General features: G+C 54.4%; 6 protein-coding genes across 6 annotated transcripts; 2 read left to right on the top strand and 4 right to left on the bottom strand.

The window, feature by feature from the left end:
* Positions 1-265: 265 nt before the first annotated feature.
* SCP_0115330 (ras-domain-containing protein) lies at positions 266-1,504 on the top strand (the record flags this gene model as incomplete). The annotated part of the gene is made up of 3 exons (XM_027753756.1): positions 266-331; positions 384-497; positions 554-1,504. 3 exons carry the CDS (start codon positions 266-268, stop codon positions 1,502-1,504), a joined length of 1,131 nt encoding a protein of 376 aa, XP_027609557.1.
* Positions 1,505-1,984: 480 nt separating this feature from the next.
* SCP_0115320 (Cysteine protease ATG4) lies at positions 1,985-5,193 on the bottom strand (the record flags this gene model as incomplete). The annotated part of the gene is made up of 5 exons (XM_027753755.1): positions 1,985-2,743; positions 2,804-3,451; positions 3,507-3,720; positions 3,772-3,961; positions 4,017-5,193. 5 exons carry the CDS (start codon positions 5,191-5,193, stop codon positions 1,985-1,987), a joined length of 2,988 nt encoding a protein of 995 aa, XP_027609556.1.
* Positions 5,194-5,803: 610 nt separating this feature from the next.
* Positions 5,804-6,013, top strand: SCP_0115310 (hypothetical protein; the record flags this gene model as incomplete). Its single annotated transcript, XM_027753754.1, has 1 exon — positions 5,804-6,013. The coding sequence occupies one exon, from the start codon at positions 5,804-5,806 to the stop codon at positions 6,011-6,013; it is 210 nt and encodes a 69-aa protein (XP_027609555.1).
* Positions 6,014-7,915: 1,902 nt separating this feature from the next.
* Positions 7,916-8,870, bottom strand: SCP_0115300 (hypothetical protein; the record flags this gene model as incomplete). The annotated part of the gene is made up of 7 exons (XM_027753753.1): positions 7,916-8,116; positions 8,172-8,269; positions 8,323-8,370; positions 8,430-8,436; positions 8,507-8,670; positions 8,723-8,757; positions 8,818-8,870. The coding sequence occupies 7 exons, from the start codon at positions 8,868-8,870 to the stop codon at positions 7,916-7,918; spliced, it is 606 nt and encodes a 201-aa protein (XP_027609554.1).
* Positions 8,871-9,824: 954 nt separating this feature from the next.
* SCP_0115290 (ATP-dependent RNA helicase MRH4, mitochondrial) lies at positions 9,825-12,345 on the bottom strand (the record flags this gene model as incomplete). The annotated part of the gene is made up of 6 exons (XM_027753752.1): positions 9,825-9,837; positions 9,900-9,974; positions 10,045-10,059; positions 10,112-10,847; positions 10,900-12,135; positions 12,201-12,345. The coding sequence occupies 6 exons, from the start codon at positions 12,343-12,345 to the stop codon at positions 9,825-9,827; spliced, it is 2,220 nt and encodes a 739-aa protein (XP_027609553.1).
* A 416-nt stretch (positions 12,346-12,761) lies between these two features.
* Positions 12,762-14,223, bottom strand: SCP_0115280 (hypothetical protein; the record flags this gene model as incomplete). The annotated part of the gene is made up of 5 exons (XM_027753751.1): positions 12,762-12,987; positions 13,046-13,275; positions 13,331-13,670; positions 13,720-13,939; positions 13,992-14,223. The coding sequence occupies 5 exons, from the start codon at positions 14,221-14,223 to the stop codon at positions 12,762-12,764; spliced, it is 1,248 nt and encodes a 415-aa protein (XP_027609552.1).
* Between the last annotated feature and the right edge of the window lie 284 nt (positions 14,224-14,507).

Genomic DNA, 14,507 nt, shown 5'->3' with positions numbered 1-14,507 from the left:
TACGATATTCGGCTACAGTTAGCAGTGCGAAAATCATGATGAGATTCCTGGTGTGCATGCATATCTGCTCTGCTGGCTTCTGCTGGATGACTCTGGACCGTCCTGAGTTCTTGAAACGGTAGAGACGCCCCGGATGTGGCGGTGACCACGGGCCGAGTGGTTTGTCTGGGACCCTGGACAGTCTGTCTGAAGAGGTTTCGCCTACTCTTTGCGTCCTCCATCGCCGGCGTGCTGCTCATGAAGAATTGGCTCGACGACGTCGGGAATGCGCACGGTTAAGCTCGTCGTCATCGGGGCTTCTGGTGTAGGCAAGACAAGTCTCCGCAACCAGGTGCGTACCAGCTAGCCAGCTCGCCGCGATCATTCTCATTAGGGTTTCGCAGTACATCTCAGGACGCTTTACGACGGGCTATCGTGCGACCATTGGTGCAGACTTTATAACCAAGACTCTACCGCACCACAGCTTTTCGGACGAGTCTGTCGTGCTCCAGATTTGGGTGCGTGAGATTTCTGGCTCATTACTGCTATGTGTAGTTGACTAGACGGCGAGCAGGACACTGCGGGGCAGGAACGCTTCTCGAGCCTCTCCTCTGCGTTCTTTCGCGGTGCTGATGCCGCCTTGCTCATGTTCGACGTGAACCAGCCCCAGACGCTCGATGCGCTCCACAAGTGGTGGTCCGAATTCCGCGAGCGCGCTCCCGTACCGGACGACGAGCTCGAGGACTTCTGCTGCGTCGTCGTGGGTAACAAGATCGACATGCTGCAGAACGCAGACGGAGTCCGTGCAGCTGGTGTGGTGTCGGAAGCTGACGCGCTAGCGCTCATTAACGAGCTTGTCCCGCCGGCCTCTGCACCGCCGTCGCCGCTCATCGTGGAGCCTGAGCTTGAAGAAGACTTGCTGACCCCAAACGGACACGCCGTACCTCTCGACATCGCACCGAGCACACAGCGCTTACGGCGGCACATCTCCAAGTCACGCTCGCGCAGCCGCTCTCTGTTCCGCGGGGGTACAGTTGGGACCATGACGACGACGCACACCGTGTACCACACGCCCTCATCGTCGTTCTTCGACGCGTTCGAGTCCGCGCTCTCCTCGCCTGTGCGTACCACCGACTCTTTCGCGTCCTCCCCATCTCTCTCGCCCTCGCATCGCACGCCTTCTGCATCTTCCATATCCTCCGTGCCTACGATCACCCCAAGCCTCTTCGTCCGCAGGCAAGCAGCAACGTGTGCAACGACGCCTCTCTCTGGCTCCCCACCCACGTCATGCATGCCGCCTCCACCGCGAGAGCGCCGCCCGAAGCTGTTCTTCACGTCCGCTAAGACGGGGGAGGGCGTCGCGGAAGTGTTCGAGTACGTTGCGCGCCGCGTTGTCGTGCAGCGGGAGCACGAGGAGGCGCTCGAGGCGCGAACGCTGCACATGCAGGACGCGGACGACATTATCCGCCTCACGCATTCGTCCGGTGACCATAAATGGGCTCCTGCATCGTGCTGCGGGTCGTGATAGTGGTCCGTCGCGCCTCATGGAACGCGTTCTCTCCAGGTTGTTTATCGTCTATCTAGTTGCGTGCTCTCGCCATTGCTGCATACCCAGTCTGCAGGTCCGCATATATGTATTGTATCCGTTGCGCAAAAGCTCCATCTCTTTTCGAATACGCACACTGTGATCTTTTCATCCTTCGAACATATCTTTATGCACGGGTCTCGGTCTCCCTCCATTAACGAACAAAATACGGGTATCTTGTCTGATATAATTCACTGCACAACAATGTACACCATCCAACGCTACCGAACTCCCGAGGCGGAAGCGAAAAGTAGAGTTACGACGGAAACGACGGAATGTACAGGGCATGTACAGAATGTAGTCGAGGGCGTGAACAGACCATACAGAAAGGGACGGAATGGGTGGACATGGGACGATATATGTCGCGCAGAGGAATTACGACCAAAACAACAGCAACACTGGACAAACGAATATCACACCCTAGAAGTCGTCCATGTCGTCTGCGGGAACACCGCGCACGCCACCGCTCTGTGTGCGCCCGCCATCGCGCGCCTTCGCCGTGCGCATCTGCGGTATCCGCTTGCTCCGCGTCTCCTCCAGCTGAGCATCTGACAGCGGCTCCTCTGCCTGCGTGGCGGGAAACGGGAACTGCATCTGTGGCTCAGGCAGTGCAGAACCTGAACCGGACCCTGACTTCTTTGACTTAAATTTTCTCCGCTTCTTCCCGCTCGCGTGAGTACTTGCACTGATCGTTGAGCCTGTAGATGTCGCCTGTGCGAGCGGCGGAGCATACACCTGCACCGGCGGTGAGGATGGCGACGGTGGCGGCACTTCTGCGTCAGGAGATAGTGGCGGTGTGTCCGTCGATGGGTCCATCCACTCCTCATCTTCGTCGTCATCGAAATCAAGTGAGGATTCACGCGAGATAGGCTGGGGCACAGTGCCCTTGGCTGGATGCGGGATGTCTAATGAATTCTTGCCCGCGCCAGGCGTGATGGGGCCCACGGGGTCCTCCTCAGTGTCGGCCTCAGATTTTGCGCCGCCGTCTTGTACGCTCACACTTGTGTCAGGGGACGTGCTCGAGGAACGGTCATCGTCAAGTGCGTCCTCGTCGTCATCTTCGGGCATGTCGATGTCTGGCTCAGAAATAGACTCGAGGCCCATGTTATCATCCGAGTCGGACGGCCAACTTGGCGGCTCGTCTTGAATCGTGAATATTGTCTTGTGTGTGTGTGAGAGCTGCAGACGCATCAGAAACTTGGGTTCTAGCATGTAGATAAAACGGCGTAGATTACTCACATCGTTCATGCGCTTGCGAAAATCTTTCCAGTCATTCTCGTCCTTGCACAAGAAGCCGAGCAGCATGCTAGGGTCCAGTCCCGACAACGGCATCTTCCTCACGCGGTCACAGTGGAACGTTTTGAGCTCTGCGGCGGAGTACGCCGTTACATAATGGAGCTGCAACGGGTCCAGGTCTGCGCCAATTCCAAGGTCGCGAGAATCCAGTTCAGAGTCGTCGGGCAACGCGCTCGACGACTGCCATCGCGCGTGCGACTGTGCGGAAGAGGACTGGGACGTTGAGTTCGAGGAAGACGTCGACAGCTGCTGCTGCTGTAGCGGTGACGGTACCGGTGGCGAGCGCTGGGAAAGAACGGACGACGCGGAGCCTGCGCTTGACCGCACGGATGGTGCAGTTGGGGATCGAGTGTGCTGGGGAACGCGCACTGGCCCGTAATCGGACGTGAGTGTCCCAGGAGATGTCTGCCGCTCCCAGCGTTCCAGGGAGGGCAACTCTGCTGAGCGAGGTGGTGGGCGGAGAGGAATGGCGGGCCGCGCGTGGTGCGGATCCAGATAGAAGAGATTGTCGGCCTGCGATCCGACGAAATAATATGACGACGACGGTCTACCACCTGCAATGCCGACTGATTGCGGGAACTCGTATAGTGCCTGAAGTACAGGAGGGGATTAAAATTAGGACATCCCACTAGATCGCAATACTGACTTTGATCGTGTTGTAGTAGATAGGATTGACGCCATCGAGGCCGAGGCGGATTCCAATGAGTACAAGGACTGCACGGTCGCCCCACGTCTGTCCGTATCTGCGCAAGGAAGCCCTGCTAGACCTCGAAGCTGCAAACACGTCCGACTCGTACACCGCGCCGTCCGATGCGACTGACACACCCAGTGCGGCGTCAGGGAAAGCATGCACGAGGGTCCTGTGTACGGAGGATGAGGTCATGACCAGCGGATACACGACGAATACGCACCTGATGGCACCCGCAGCAGTGCTCGGCCCGAACCATTGCCCGACTTCCTTACCAAGATCCTTGCCGACTAACGCCATGCGATGCACGCTGAACGGACATAATGGCGAAGGATTATCGAGAAACCATGTAATGATCTGAACATACGTTGCATAATCGGCGGTATAAATAGGATATGGCGGTCGACGCCAGTCTGCAGCACCTTGTAGGTGAGTATCAACGGCAGTAACTGGGGCAGCGTCACGCACCTCGACCAAGGTGTAAGTGCAATAGAGTGTTTGCCAGCAATGACTGTCCAGTTCTGAGCATGCATCCCCATCCCGCATCGCTCGTCCACCCCTTTTCCCCAACGAGAGGCCAGTTCCACTTCTTGGGCTGCGGGCTGCTGGGGTTCGACACGGCCTCCCCTACGTCCGACTCCAGAGCCGAAAGTGATGTATCTCGTATGGGCAAGAACTGAGATCGATACGTGAGCCATATGCGAGATGTAAAGTCGGCATAAAACGCCGGCGGCCAATTTCGCGACGGGTCCTTGTCCTTGGATGGCGACAACACGGTTGGATGTGATTGAGAGAGCGAAGGGTCCCCCGGAAAGCTAGAGGGAGCGATAGGCGAGGAGGCGGAGGAACTAACAGATGACGGCGATCGGCGCGAGTCTATCGAGTTGCGACGGCCGACGCTCGCGTTCCGCTTCGATGCGGTAAATGGTGGGGGTGCTGGTGGAGGCTCGTAGCCTGCGTGCTCGACGCCGAGTAACCAGATCGGGTCGGAGCATTTATCAGGGGTAGAGTCACTATCGAGAAGATAGCGCATCGCCTTGTCGATGTGACCCTTGCCGTGCCGCGCAGCAGTGAGCAGCGCAGAACCCTTACCCTTCGGCGACGACGTAGAAGACGCTAAATGCTGCTGCGAGAGCAATGCTGGCAGGGACAGGTCTGTGGTCGATGAGCTGAAGGTGTGAGAAAACCAGCCCGAAAGCCGGGTGGGTATATCGGACAGGCGCGAAGAGGACGAAGAGGGATAATACGCAACAGAGGGGTAGTTTTCCGACATCGGTCGCTCTGAACGTGTGCGTGGGCGGGGAATGTTAACGGGCTCGACGATGACGGGCGTTTCGTCTGCAACCTCGCCGCCCTGAGGGATATCGACGTCCGGCGACACTGGGTGCTGCTCTTCCTCCCATTCCTTCAACATAGACCCTTTCTTTGACGCCTTTCGGCCTGCCTTCGACGTTTCTGGTGACGGAGGCGAGTTCGACGAGCTCGAAGACGAACTGCTGCTTGCATTGTGGCCTGGATCGACGAGCGATTTGGATCTGTCTCTGGTCGACTTCTGGAGGAATTTGGGAAGCTTAGAGCTGTGGTTGGATGGGGGGGACGACGGCGAAGAGGTAGAGGAGGAGTGTCGGGATTGCTTGCTCGACATCGTCACTGTCGTCGTCGTCGTCGTTGGTGGAGAGGGGTGGCGGCCGCTGGAATGCAGCCAAATACCCGCAACACGGTTCCGGACCGACTCATTCCATCTCAATTCTGTACCACCATCACGGAATATCCTCCTACCATGCTGTTCTCATTGTGTAGACATTCATCTCGTAAGATAATCCTCAGGCATGCGCTCGCAAGCTCGACGTGTTTGGCAGGGTGGTCACGGCGCTGCGCATTGACCGTACAGATCAAGATTGTGGTCTTCGACGCTCTCTCACGCAATGTGGACATATCTATTCGGAAGTACTTGCGGGTGCTCACGTTGTCTCGCGAGGCAGGTAATATAAATATGCGCGCAAGCAGTGGTCAAGAAACACACAAATTTACACGAGTCCCAGAGCTGTTGGAATCTTCCCCTGAATTCGAGGATTCTCAAGGTCAGAAGCTGATCAGTAGTGCACGAGAAGTAGGCTTATCAAAACCGACTGGCCTACAATAAACCAACGGTGAGCTTCGCGCCTGGGTGTTTATGACGTTCGCTAGGCGTGTTCGAGCTTCGTCGGTGATTATACCCCAGGTCCGAAACACAGCGTGGCCATGCAGCCTTATTCATGCCAGATTCAGTACGAAGGTCGCCTAATGCGTGGTGGAAGGTCTTGAACATGTCCTTCGAATGGGAGTCCCATGGTCCTTCCGAGAGGCGCGAGAGACGAGCTGTTGATCAGCAAGAGCCCTTTGGGGAATGTCATCACACGCCCATGCATGGAGTCAGGTCGTTGACAGCTGGCCTCTTCATCAGCAGGAATGCACCACACATTTGAGTCGCCAAGCACCGATGGACTACTCGTCTTGGACCTTCCGTTGATAATGCTAGACAGTAAGTGGTATGAGACAGGGAATTGGTTCAGTCAGTGTTGCATATGTTCTCTTTGGCCTCATGTGTTTATTGTCCGTGGGGGCATAGCCCTATGGTTGACATGGTACCAGTGTATGTAGGATCGAGAAGAACTGAAAGGGGTTTCAATGTAAACAATGTACTCCATAAAGCTTGAAAGGTGCTGTGTGTTGCATATGTTCACTGTGGAAGATAACTATCTGACAAGCATCATCCTTTCTATGCATAATGCACAGTCTACCGTGATAACTCATTGGAGGATTATCTGTTAGTCGTGAGTACTGCTCCTGTAAGCAATTGTATTTGTTTGGCTCATCCAGAACATTCATACAGTGTTGATGCTGTTAGGTTAATCCTCATGTTTCCATTAACCAATGTGTGGAAATGTTGTATAATGCCTCAGACATGCAGAGGCAGTGACTGCGAAATTTTATGAATTTGTTTAAATTGTCCAAGTGAAGACCCACAGGTGTGCACTGAATTCAATGTGCCCTTGATAACTTATTTGACCAATAGGATCTGCATCCAATATATGGGTTGATAAGACCTGGCTTTCATTGTTTGATCAGGGTCCATCAAAACCCAAGTCATAACATTATAGGGTCTGTAGCACAGTTTCACTTGAGCTCAAGATTATGTTATGAAAGCTTTGGTCCTGTTTAGTACTCTTATCTGAAGTGAGTATAATCACAGCAATTTCCACTACCTGCTTAGTTCAACTCATCATGCATTAATACTGTACTATTTCAACCACTCCGGCATGAAATTGCCTTTCTTGAAATTTTAAGAAATACCAGAAAATCAGAAAAATCAAGAGAAATTTATTGGTGAGGTCAAACCAAAAATCAGGTGTGATGCATGACCACAAAAGTGGTCAAAATGAGGAGAATTATGGTGACAATATTGATGTAGCCTGTGGGCTGATGATTATCCTGTCATTTTTTAAGGATATATGCTGACATTCTCTTGCCATACAGATAGGTAGGCCATGCTTCTGACTGATCTTATAACACTGCTCGCCATTAACTGGGCATATCCAAATGTACATGTATATCCTGGTACAAATGCAGCTTGTCCTCCCTGCATGAGACATAGTCTTCTATTTCAGAATCAAAGATACACATCTTCTTGGGGGCTTACCATCAATATAGCCCAGTAGTCACTGCCTCCTTCTCAGCAGCCCCTCCAATATTTCAGGCAATGAAGCCATTCTCATGAATGTCCAAACCATACAGGTCATCAACTCCCAAGGGAGATCCAAGATTGAGTGATGCACCCATATTACCAACTATCCTTGAGGCAAATTGTGAGATTTGCACAGATGTGTGCATGAAGGAGAGGTTAGAAGTGACATGACTTTGCATATAGTGCATCTCGCGCAGGTTCAAAAAGAAACAAGAGATGATGATACACATAAATCTGCAAGGTGTGTGAGCATAAGCGATTTCTGTTAAATGAGAAGAGGTGAGCACACGGTTGGATGAAGTAGTACAGACACCCGTGGTCCTGATGCAAGAAGGCACATTAGAGATAAGCAAGTGAAAAGTAGCAGTAGCAGAACAGCACATCATAGTAGTTTGACAACAGTTGTGCAAGGTTCATCAAAAGATGAAAACTGTAATGTGTTATCAGCTTGAACAGCTGTCATGCTCCATACTCACATACAGTGCAAAGTGCCTTAGGAATTAGCAGAGGGATAAGCTTAAAACTGAGGAAGGGTTGAGCAAACAGTATAGATGCTAACCATCTCGTAGTAAGAGAGTTGCTAGAGGAGCCTCTATATGAGCTGAGCATGCATATCTCTTGATACTGTATGTCTTCATCCAGGTTACAATGAGGACAATGATGTCTGCAACAATAACACTACATTGTGTACACCTGCCTTGCCCATTAGCCAAAGACTCAGTTGGAAGGAGAGATACACATGTATTGTAAGTTTCATTTGGACAATACTAGTTGCTTCTTTCATGCATATGGGACCAATCTCAGGAACAACAATGACAAAATATGAGTTTGTGATATAGCTATACTGAAGCATTGCAAGTTAGCATACACTACTTCTGATTAGATGGAACTGACAATACCAGATTGGTTGCAAAAGGCATCAAGCTCAACACAAATACTACTACAGCAAGGAGATGTGCATGACCCCCTACTGCATACACCCGAAAAGCCAAAAATGCTGAAGGGTGAAAACAGCTATGAACATCAAATTAGAGATGCATATTAACTTACTGGCCCATTCAATCAGAAGTAATTCTTGACAAGCTTCAAATAACAGCCCTATGGCATCACAACTGCCACATAATGAGCTGGTCTCTACTTCATATTGAAGAAAGAACTAGACCTCTGAAAAGGCAGTGATCCAACAAGCATCAGTCACAATGTAAGAAGCATCAGTTACAACCATGGCACTTACCAGGTTTGTACGCCATGGAGGTATCTCCACCACCAGGCTGAAGGCTAATACCAATCCAAGAAAACGGTTGGAGATAAACAGGATTGTGGCTCCAGATTTTCTACTTCTCCATATGTGGTCAATTTCATCAGCAAGTGTTATGGCATGGTCTAAAATGAGCAAAGCTAGCAAAGGTTTACATCATGTTAGCATCAACATTTCAGTAGCTAAACTCACTTGCAGCTGCTACACAGCTGCAGTTGTTTACAAAGCTGACCAAGGTAAACAGATTAGCCCACAAGCCTCATGAACAATCATGGTGAGCTACGAACACCTGATAAGCCAGTTGGTCTGGCTCTAGGTCACCATTTGCTCCTGACAACATTTGGGGAGGTGGAGGGAACACTGCAGCCAACAGGGATCATTACAACCTTTGTGCTTTTCAGGGTGGGAGTGCATTCGTCATGGTGAGAGGAACTGCCCACTATAGTGCTCTCCTGGATGCATCATCGCAACGAAAGTGATAAAGTTGCGAAGACTGCATAGGATGCCGGTGCATGAGAGATTTTACGGACAGAGCTCTGTGGTCTGATTAATACACTGTTGGGAGAAGGAGCCAGTGCCTCTGTTCGCGAACCTACAAGCTTGATTCGAGCAATTTCAATTGAAACCAACACAATTGACTAACCTTAAGGCATCTGCACCACCAGAGTGCATCATGCTTCGCATCTCTTGTACCTCCTCCACGGACTAGCACAGCACCGTTGCACCTGCAGTGTGCGACAACCGAAGAATCGAGGAAATGGGAATTTCAAACCACCCGCGTTGCTCAAGCGAGGGATGGCGGAGTGCTGGGATGTCTGCGGCAAGGAAGCATCATTGAACACATAGCCTGAGAGGCCCAGTCTATTGGGAGGAATCACATCGAATACAATTAATGTGGCAGTTTGAGTTCTCGTCAGACAAGATCTGGGACAGCCTCATCTCACAGGTACTGACTGTTCTTGAAGATGCCGTGTGTATCTCCCATCTCCACAGATCGGACAGGCTCACTCCCCTGTTTCAGTGTTTTGAGATCACCATGTGTCGCGAGGTGCTCTTTCAGAATCAGCTCCTCAAAGTGGCAGAAGCCGAATGAAATTCAGGCAAAGCTGCGCTCATTATTTATGCGCGCAAGGAGCCGTCACAGATCGAGCACTACACATCGCGGGAACACCGTATATTCTTCGTTCCATCCGACTCTAACTATCACAAGTTGACGCGATGGGACACATATCGTTGAAGCACAATCGCCGCAGTTGCAAAGCCAGTGCGACTCACCTGAGCAGATCCTCGGATTCTAAGGGCCAGCGCTGCAAAACAAAAACAATGTTTACCCAAATATTCCAGATGACATTTGACTGAGTGAACTTGCTTTGGGGTGTGAGTACGTCCGATCGCACCAACGTCGTGAGCTCCCATATCCGAGAGCAAGAAGCGATGTAATGTACTTTCATGACATAAGATGTGAGGAAGATATGAGTGAATGGAGATGGTTTGCAGACAACAAAACCACGAACACAGATTCGCGCCCTCTACGCGGTCAACGCTCCGACCTTCTTCCGCATGTCCTTCGTCCTGAGAGACCCCCGCCCCTTCGCCTTCCCGAACACCACCACCTTGCCCAGCGCTCCCGCGCGCCCCGCACGCCCTGCACGGTGCAGGAAGTCGACCATGTTCCGCGGCTCGTCCACGATGAACACGTTCCGGATGTCGGGCGCGAAATCAAGCCCGCGCGACAGCAGCGACGTCGTGATCATCACATGCGGCTCGTCCTCGCCCACCTCCCGCGCGCCCTCCGTCTCCTTGCCCTCCTCGCCCCGCACGCGAAGGAACCCATCCAGGTGGTGGTTCGACCCATGCTTCCTTGTATCGCTCGTGCTCGTTAGCGCGACGTTCGGGATGCCCTTCTCGTTCAGGTGCCGCCCGAGATCCTGGACCTTGGTGCTCTTGTTGCAGAAAATGAGCACTTTCGAGCGGCGCCCGCCGCCCGCCATGAGGTCCTCCGCCCACACGCGGCGTAGACGGTGCTCGATATCCGCATAGCGATTCCCGCCCGTCCACGCGGCGTATTCCGTCTTGAGCGTCTGCGGGAGGTGATGCAGATGCGGCGAAGCGAGCCGCATCAGCCCGGGGTGGTGCGTGTCGAGGTACGACGCGAGCGCAGAAGGGATCGTCGCGGTCGTGAGGAGGAGGTTGAATGGATAGTCAAGTGGTTTCTGTGGCGCGTCCTGTGGTAGGCCCTCTTCGAATGGTACCGGATGCCCGCGTGCGACACTGATCTCAGCAAGGATCCGCCTTGTCGACTCTTGGAAATCGGGGTCTGCAAGGGAGAAAAATTAGTCACTATCCCCATGCGCGCGCACTACAATTACCGAACAAGACATCTGCCTCGTCCACGACGACCCACTCAACCCTGCTCAGTCCCATCTCTGGCTTGCCCACCGTCCATGCCTTGGGGCGGCGCGCAGCCCTCCCTTTCTCGTCAAGACCCCAGTGGTCCTCCGCCTTCGGCTGCTCAAAATCCCACCCGCGGCCCTTGGCCATCTCAAGCACGCGCGCGGGCGTGCCTACAAGGACATCCACGGGGTGTCCCGCGGCCCCCCTGTGCACGCCAAACTCGCCGCCCTCGTCCGCGTCACGCGCCATCTGCGCCGCGCTAACCTGGTGGCGCGGCGTGCTCGGCAGGTTCGCCTGCGACGCGCACAGCACGCGCAGCTTGATTCCGTGCAGCAGCGCCTTCGCGAACGCGGACAGCTGCCGCGCGAGCTCGTGCGTCGGCGCGAGCACGAGTGCGCGCGGGTTCAGCGGCGTGCTCGGGGCAGGCGCGTCCGGCGCCGCTGCAGTCGATGTGCCCGCGTTCACTTCTGACTGCTTCAGACCCTGCAGCATCGGGAGCATGTACGCGATGGACTTGCCCGAGCCCGTCTCGGACGCGAGCAGGCACTGGTGCCAGCGGCGCTTGCCGCCCGGCTCCCCCTTCAGTGGCGTGAAGAGGTGCTTGAGAGCGAGAGCCTGAATTGGGGTAGGCTTCGCGTGCGGGCCGAGGACGTCCACGACGGACGTAAGGAGACCCTCCATGAGCGGTGGCGAGGCGAACTCGCCCGGAAGCTCTCGCGTCGACACAGACTTGGACGCGACGTCAAACTCGTCGCTCAGCGGGTTGTACACTGGCGTCTTCCGCTGCGCGGGCGCGTAACCATCCTCCGCCCCCCGCGCCGCTGCGGGCGGCGTGACGCCCCGCGACGTCCGCCACGGCTTATCGAAGTCCGGGAGCCCACGCGTGGCGAGCGGATGCGTCTTCTTCTCCTGCCAGCGCGCGGACTGCGCGGTGTCCCTGTCCCTGTCCCTGTCCCTGTCCCACGACGAAGAGCGGCGCGGCTTCTCCTGTGACGCCCGGCGTAGCCTGCGTTGCCCGAACCGCCTGGTGAGCTCGCGCTGGCGCTCCCTCTCCTCCCTCATATCCCGCGCATCTGGATGCGGCGCGGGGTCGCGGACGAACGCAGCGCGCGGCGCAACCTCGAGCTTCCCGGCCTTCCCCTTCCCCTTTTCATTCTTATTCGTGCGCGGGGTGAGATCCTTGACGAGGCGCGTGCGCGATGGTGAGGTCTCTGCAAGCGACAGGTTCACGTAAGCTCGGTCGGCCATGACAGTCAGCCAAAGATGCACAACCTACTCGGCGGGGTGTTATATTTCACTGGTCTCGAGCGGGGTGCCCGTCCCTTTTCCAGAAGAGGTACCGACGTGGTGTGGAAGTAGGACGCCCCTACTTCTGCAGGTAGGCAGGCTCTATGGCGAATGGCTGCATTCACCAGAGACATTGTCCTCGCTCCCGGGCCGCTATGGATTATCTACCAAGGATTTATATTCAACAGGGAGCCAGTGACATTCTCGTAGATAGCAGCAGACAAACCAGAACACAGGAGAATGGAAAATGGACCCAGCATGGTGAGCGCTTCACTGTTGCTTACGTCATCTTTTCGGGTGCTCAGAAAGGCAACATCTGTGGTTCCCGAAAGCATCGTGCATTTAGATCTCTCCACCGATTCGTGTATGCAATCGCAAGTGTACATACTACACACAAGTATATATGCTGGTACCAAGGCAGGACGAGTAGAAATCGTGTATGGTACAGGACAAGAAGATTGCCAATAAAACTACAGCTAAACCACAATTCCAGTCCAAGTTCACAAAGACGACGTCGTCCAGGACGCCGTCAGTGAGGCCCTTTTCTACCTTACGACAGCGTGATGTACCCGCCGACGATGGCACCTAACACTGTGAGACCCACCGCCCACATCTTCGTGGATCCGCTCTGGGCGTACGTTGCGACAGCCGCGCTCTTCGAGTTCGATGGCTGCGCTGCATTCGATCCGGATGCAGTGAGTGAGGCAGTCTGCGAGAATCCAATGGGTGCCGACTCGGTAGTACTATGACCAGCAGCAGACGTCGCCGACGCGGCACTACAGGCGCATAGGTGTGAATTACAAAATCACGACATAAACTGAAAGAGCTACGCACGCTGAGCTCGCCGCGCTCATGTCGCTCTTCTCGTTCAGGAACACCCGGTCGATAACGTGAATGACACCGTTGCTCAGGAGAACGTCCGGCTGGATGATCTTCGCGGTTACGTTGCCCGAGGTCACGTACTGCCCAGTCGTATTCATCATAAACAACAGAGGTTCACCCGCTGCAGAGGTGTAGTTCATGCCAACGAGCTCCGAAGAGTAGACCGAAGTGCCGTTGATGACCTGCGAGAGTCAACGCTCAATGATGGCCAGTGAAGCACAGCGACTGTATGCCTACATGGTTCAGCAGAATGGTATCGGCGAGCGTCTGGTTGTTGCTCAAACTCTGCAGCGCGCTGGAGATGGCATCTAGAGCAGAGCTGTTCGGTGCGAAGAGGGTGAAACCATGTGCGCCCATGTTGAGCACGTCAAAGGTGGACGTGTTATGGGTCTCGCCGGTGCTCGCGTTGAAGTACTCTACGTTGATCTCCTGGAGCACGGTCTGCAGCGAGGAGAGCGAGGCATTCATGTCCATCATAACGACGTCAGAAAGCGATGGCGGGAAGCTGAGCACGGTGTTGATCACGTTGATCGTGATGTTCCCGTACATCGTCGTGTTTGTCACCATCGTATCGTTCCTGCAAGGGAGTAAGTTAACTGTCCACGGAAGACGCGCCCAAAACGCACATCTGGTTCAGAATGTGGATGGCACCGTCGGCAAGCTTGGTCCACGCGAGGACCTGGCTCTTGTTACCCTCGAGCTGGACAAACATGGAGTCATTGAGGAAGGTACGGCCGAGGGTCACGTTCGGGTACATGGACATATCCCCGGAGAAGTTGCCCGACACATAGTGGTACGCAAGGGTATCCGGTGGGTTCGCCGTCACATTCTCGGGTGCGTTCATGACTTGGGCAGCGTCAGCGCACGAAGGGGCTTACCGAGAGAGGTGAACACTCACATGCATCATTCGACGGCGCGAAGAAGAGGTACGGCTTGCCGTCGGAGATGGTAGCGAGGAGGGCCTCGCCAAAGGACGAGTCGTTGATCTGCGACGCGAAGGTGGTGAGATCGGTGAGGCCCATGCCCTGGAGGGTCTCGATGAAGCCCGTAAGGAACGTGGTGTTCTGGGTCTGCGCGACGACGGCGGAGACCGCGGCGAGGAGCGTGCAGGGGACGAGAGAGAGCTTCATCGTCGCAGGTGGGTAGTGGTTCGGGGGAAAGGTTGCGCGGGCGGGTGAAGGGGGGGTTCGATTTATATATGGTGTGACGGTGACGGTGACGGGGAACGGGGGACGGTGACGAGGACGGGGGAACGTGGAAACGGACCAATGGGATGAGTGCCGGAAGAGGCAATTCTACGACTTATGTGGAGCTGCACAGCGTAGGGAGATCAGTGACAGCCAGAAGGCTTCTTCGGCCTCTTCTATCGCAAAATTAGTTCTTGAAAGCTTGAAGCTTAAAGTAGTGAGACGGT

This window comes from Sparassis crispa (assembly GCF_003851025.1).
Source record: "Sparassis crispa DNA, contig_000000F, whole genome shotgun sequence".
NCBI classification, from domain to species: domain Eukaryota; kingdom Fungi; phylum Basidiomycota; class Agaricomycetes; order Polyporales; family Sparassidaceae; genus Sparassis; species Sparassis crispa.
Note: the sequence above shows the minus strand (reverse complement) of the source record. Positions and strands in the feature narration are given on the sequence as shown.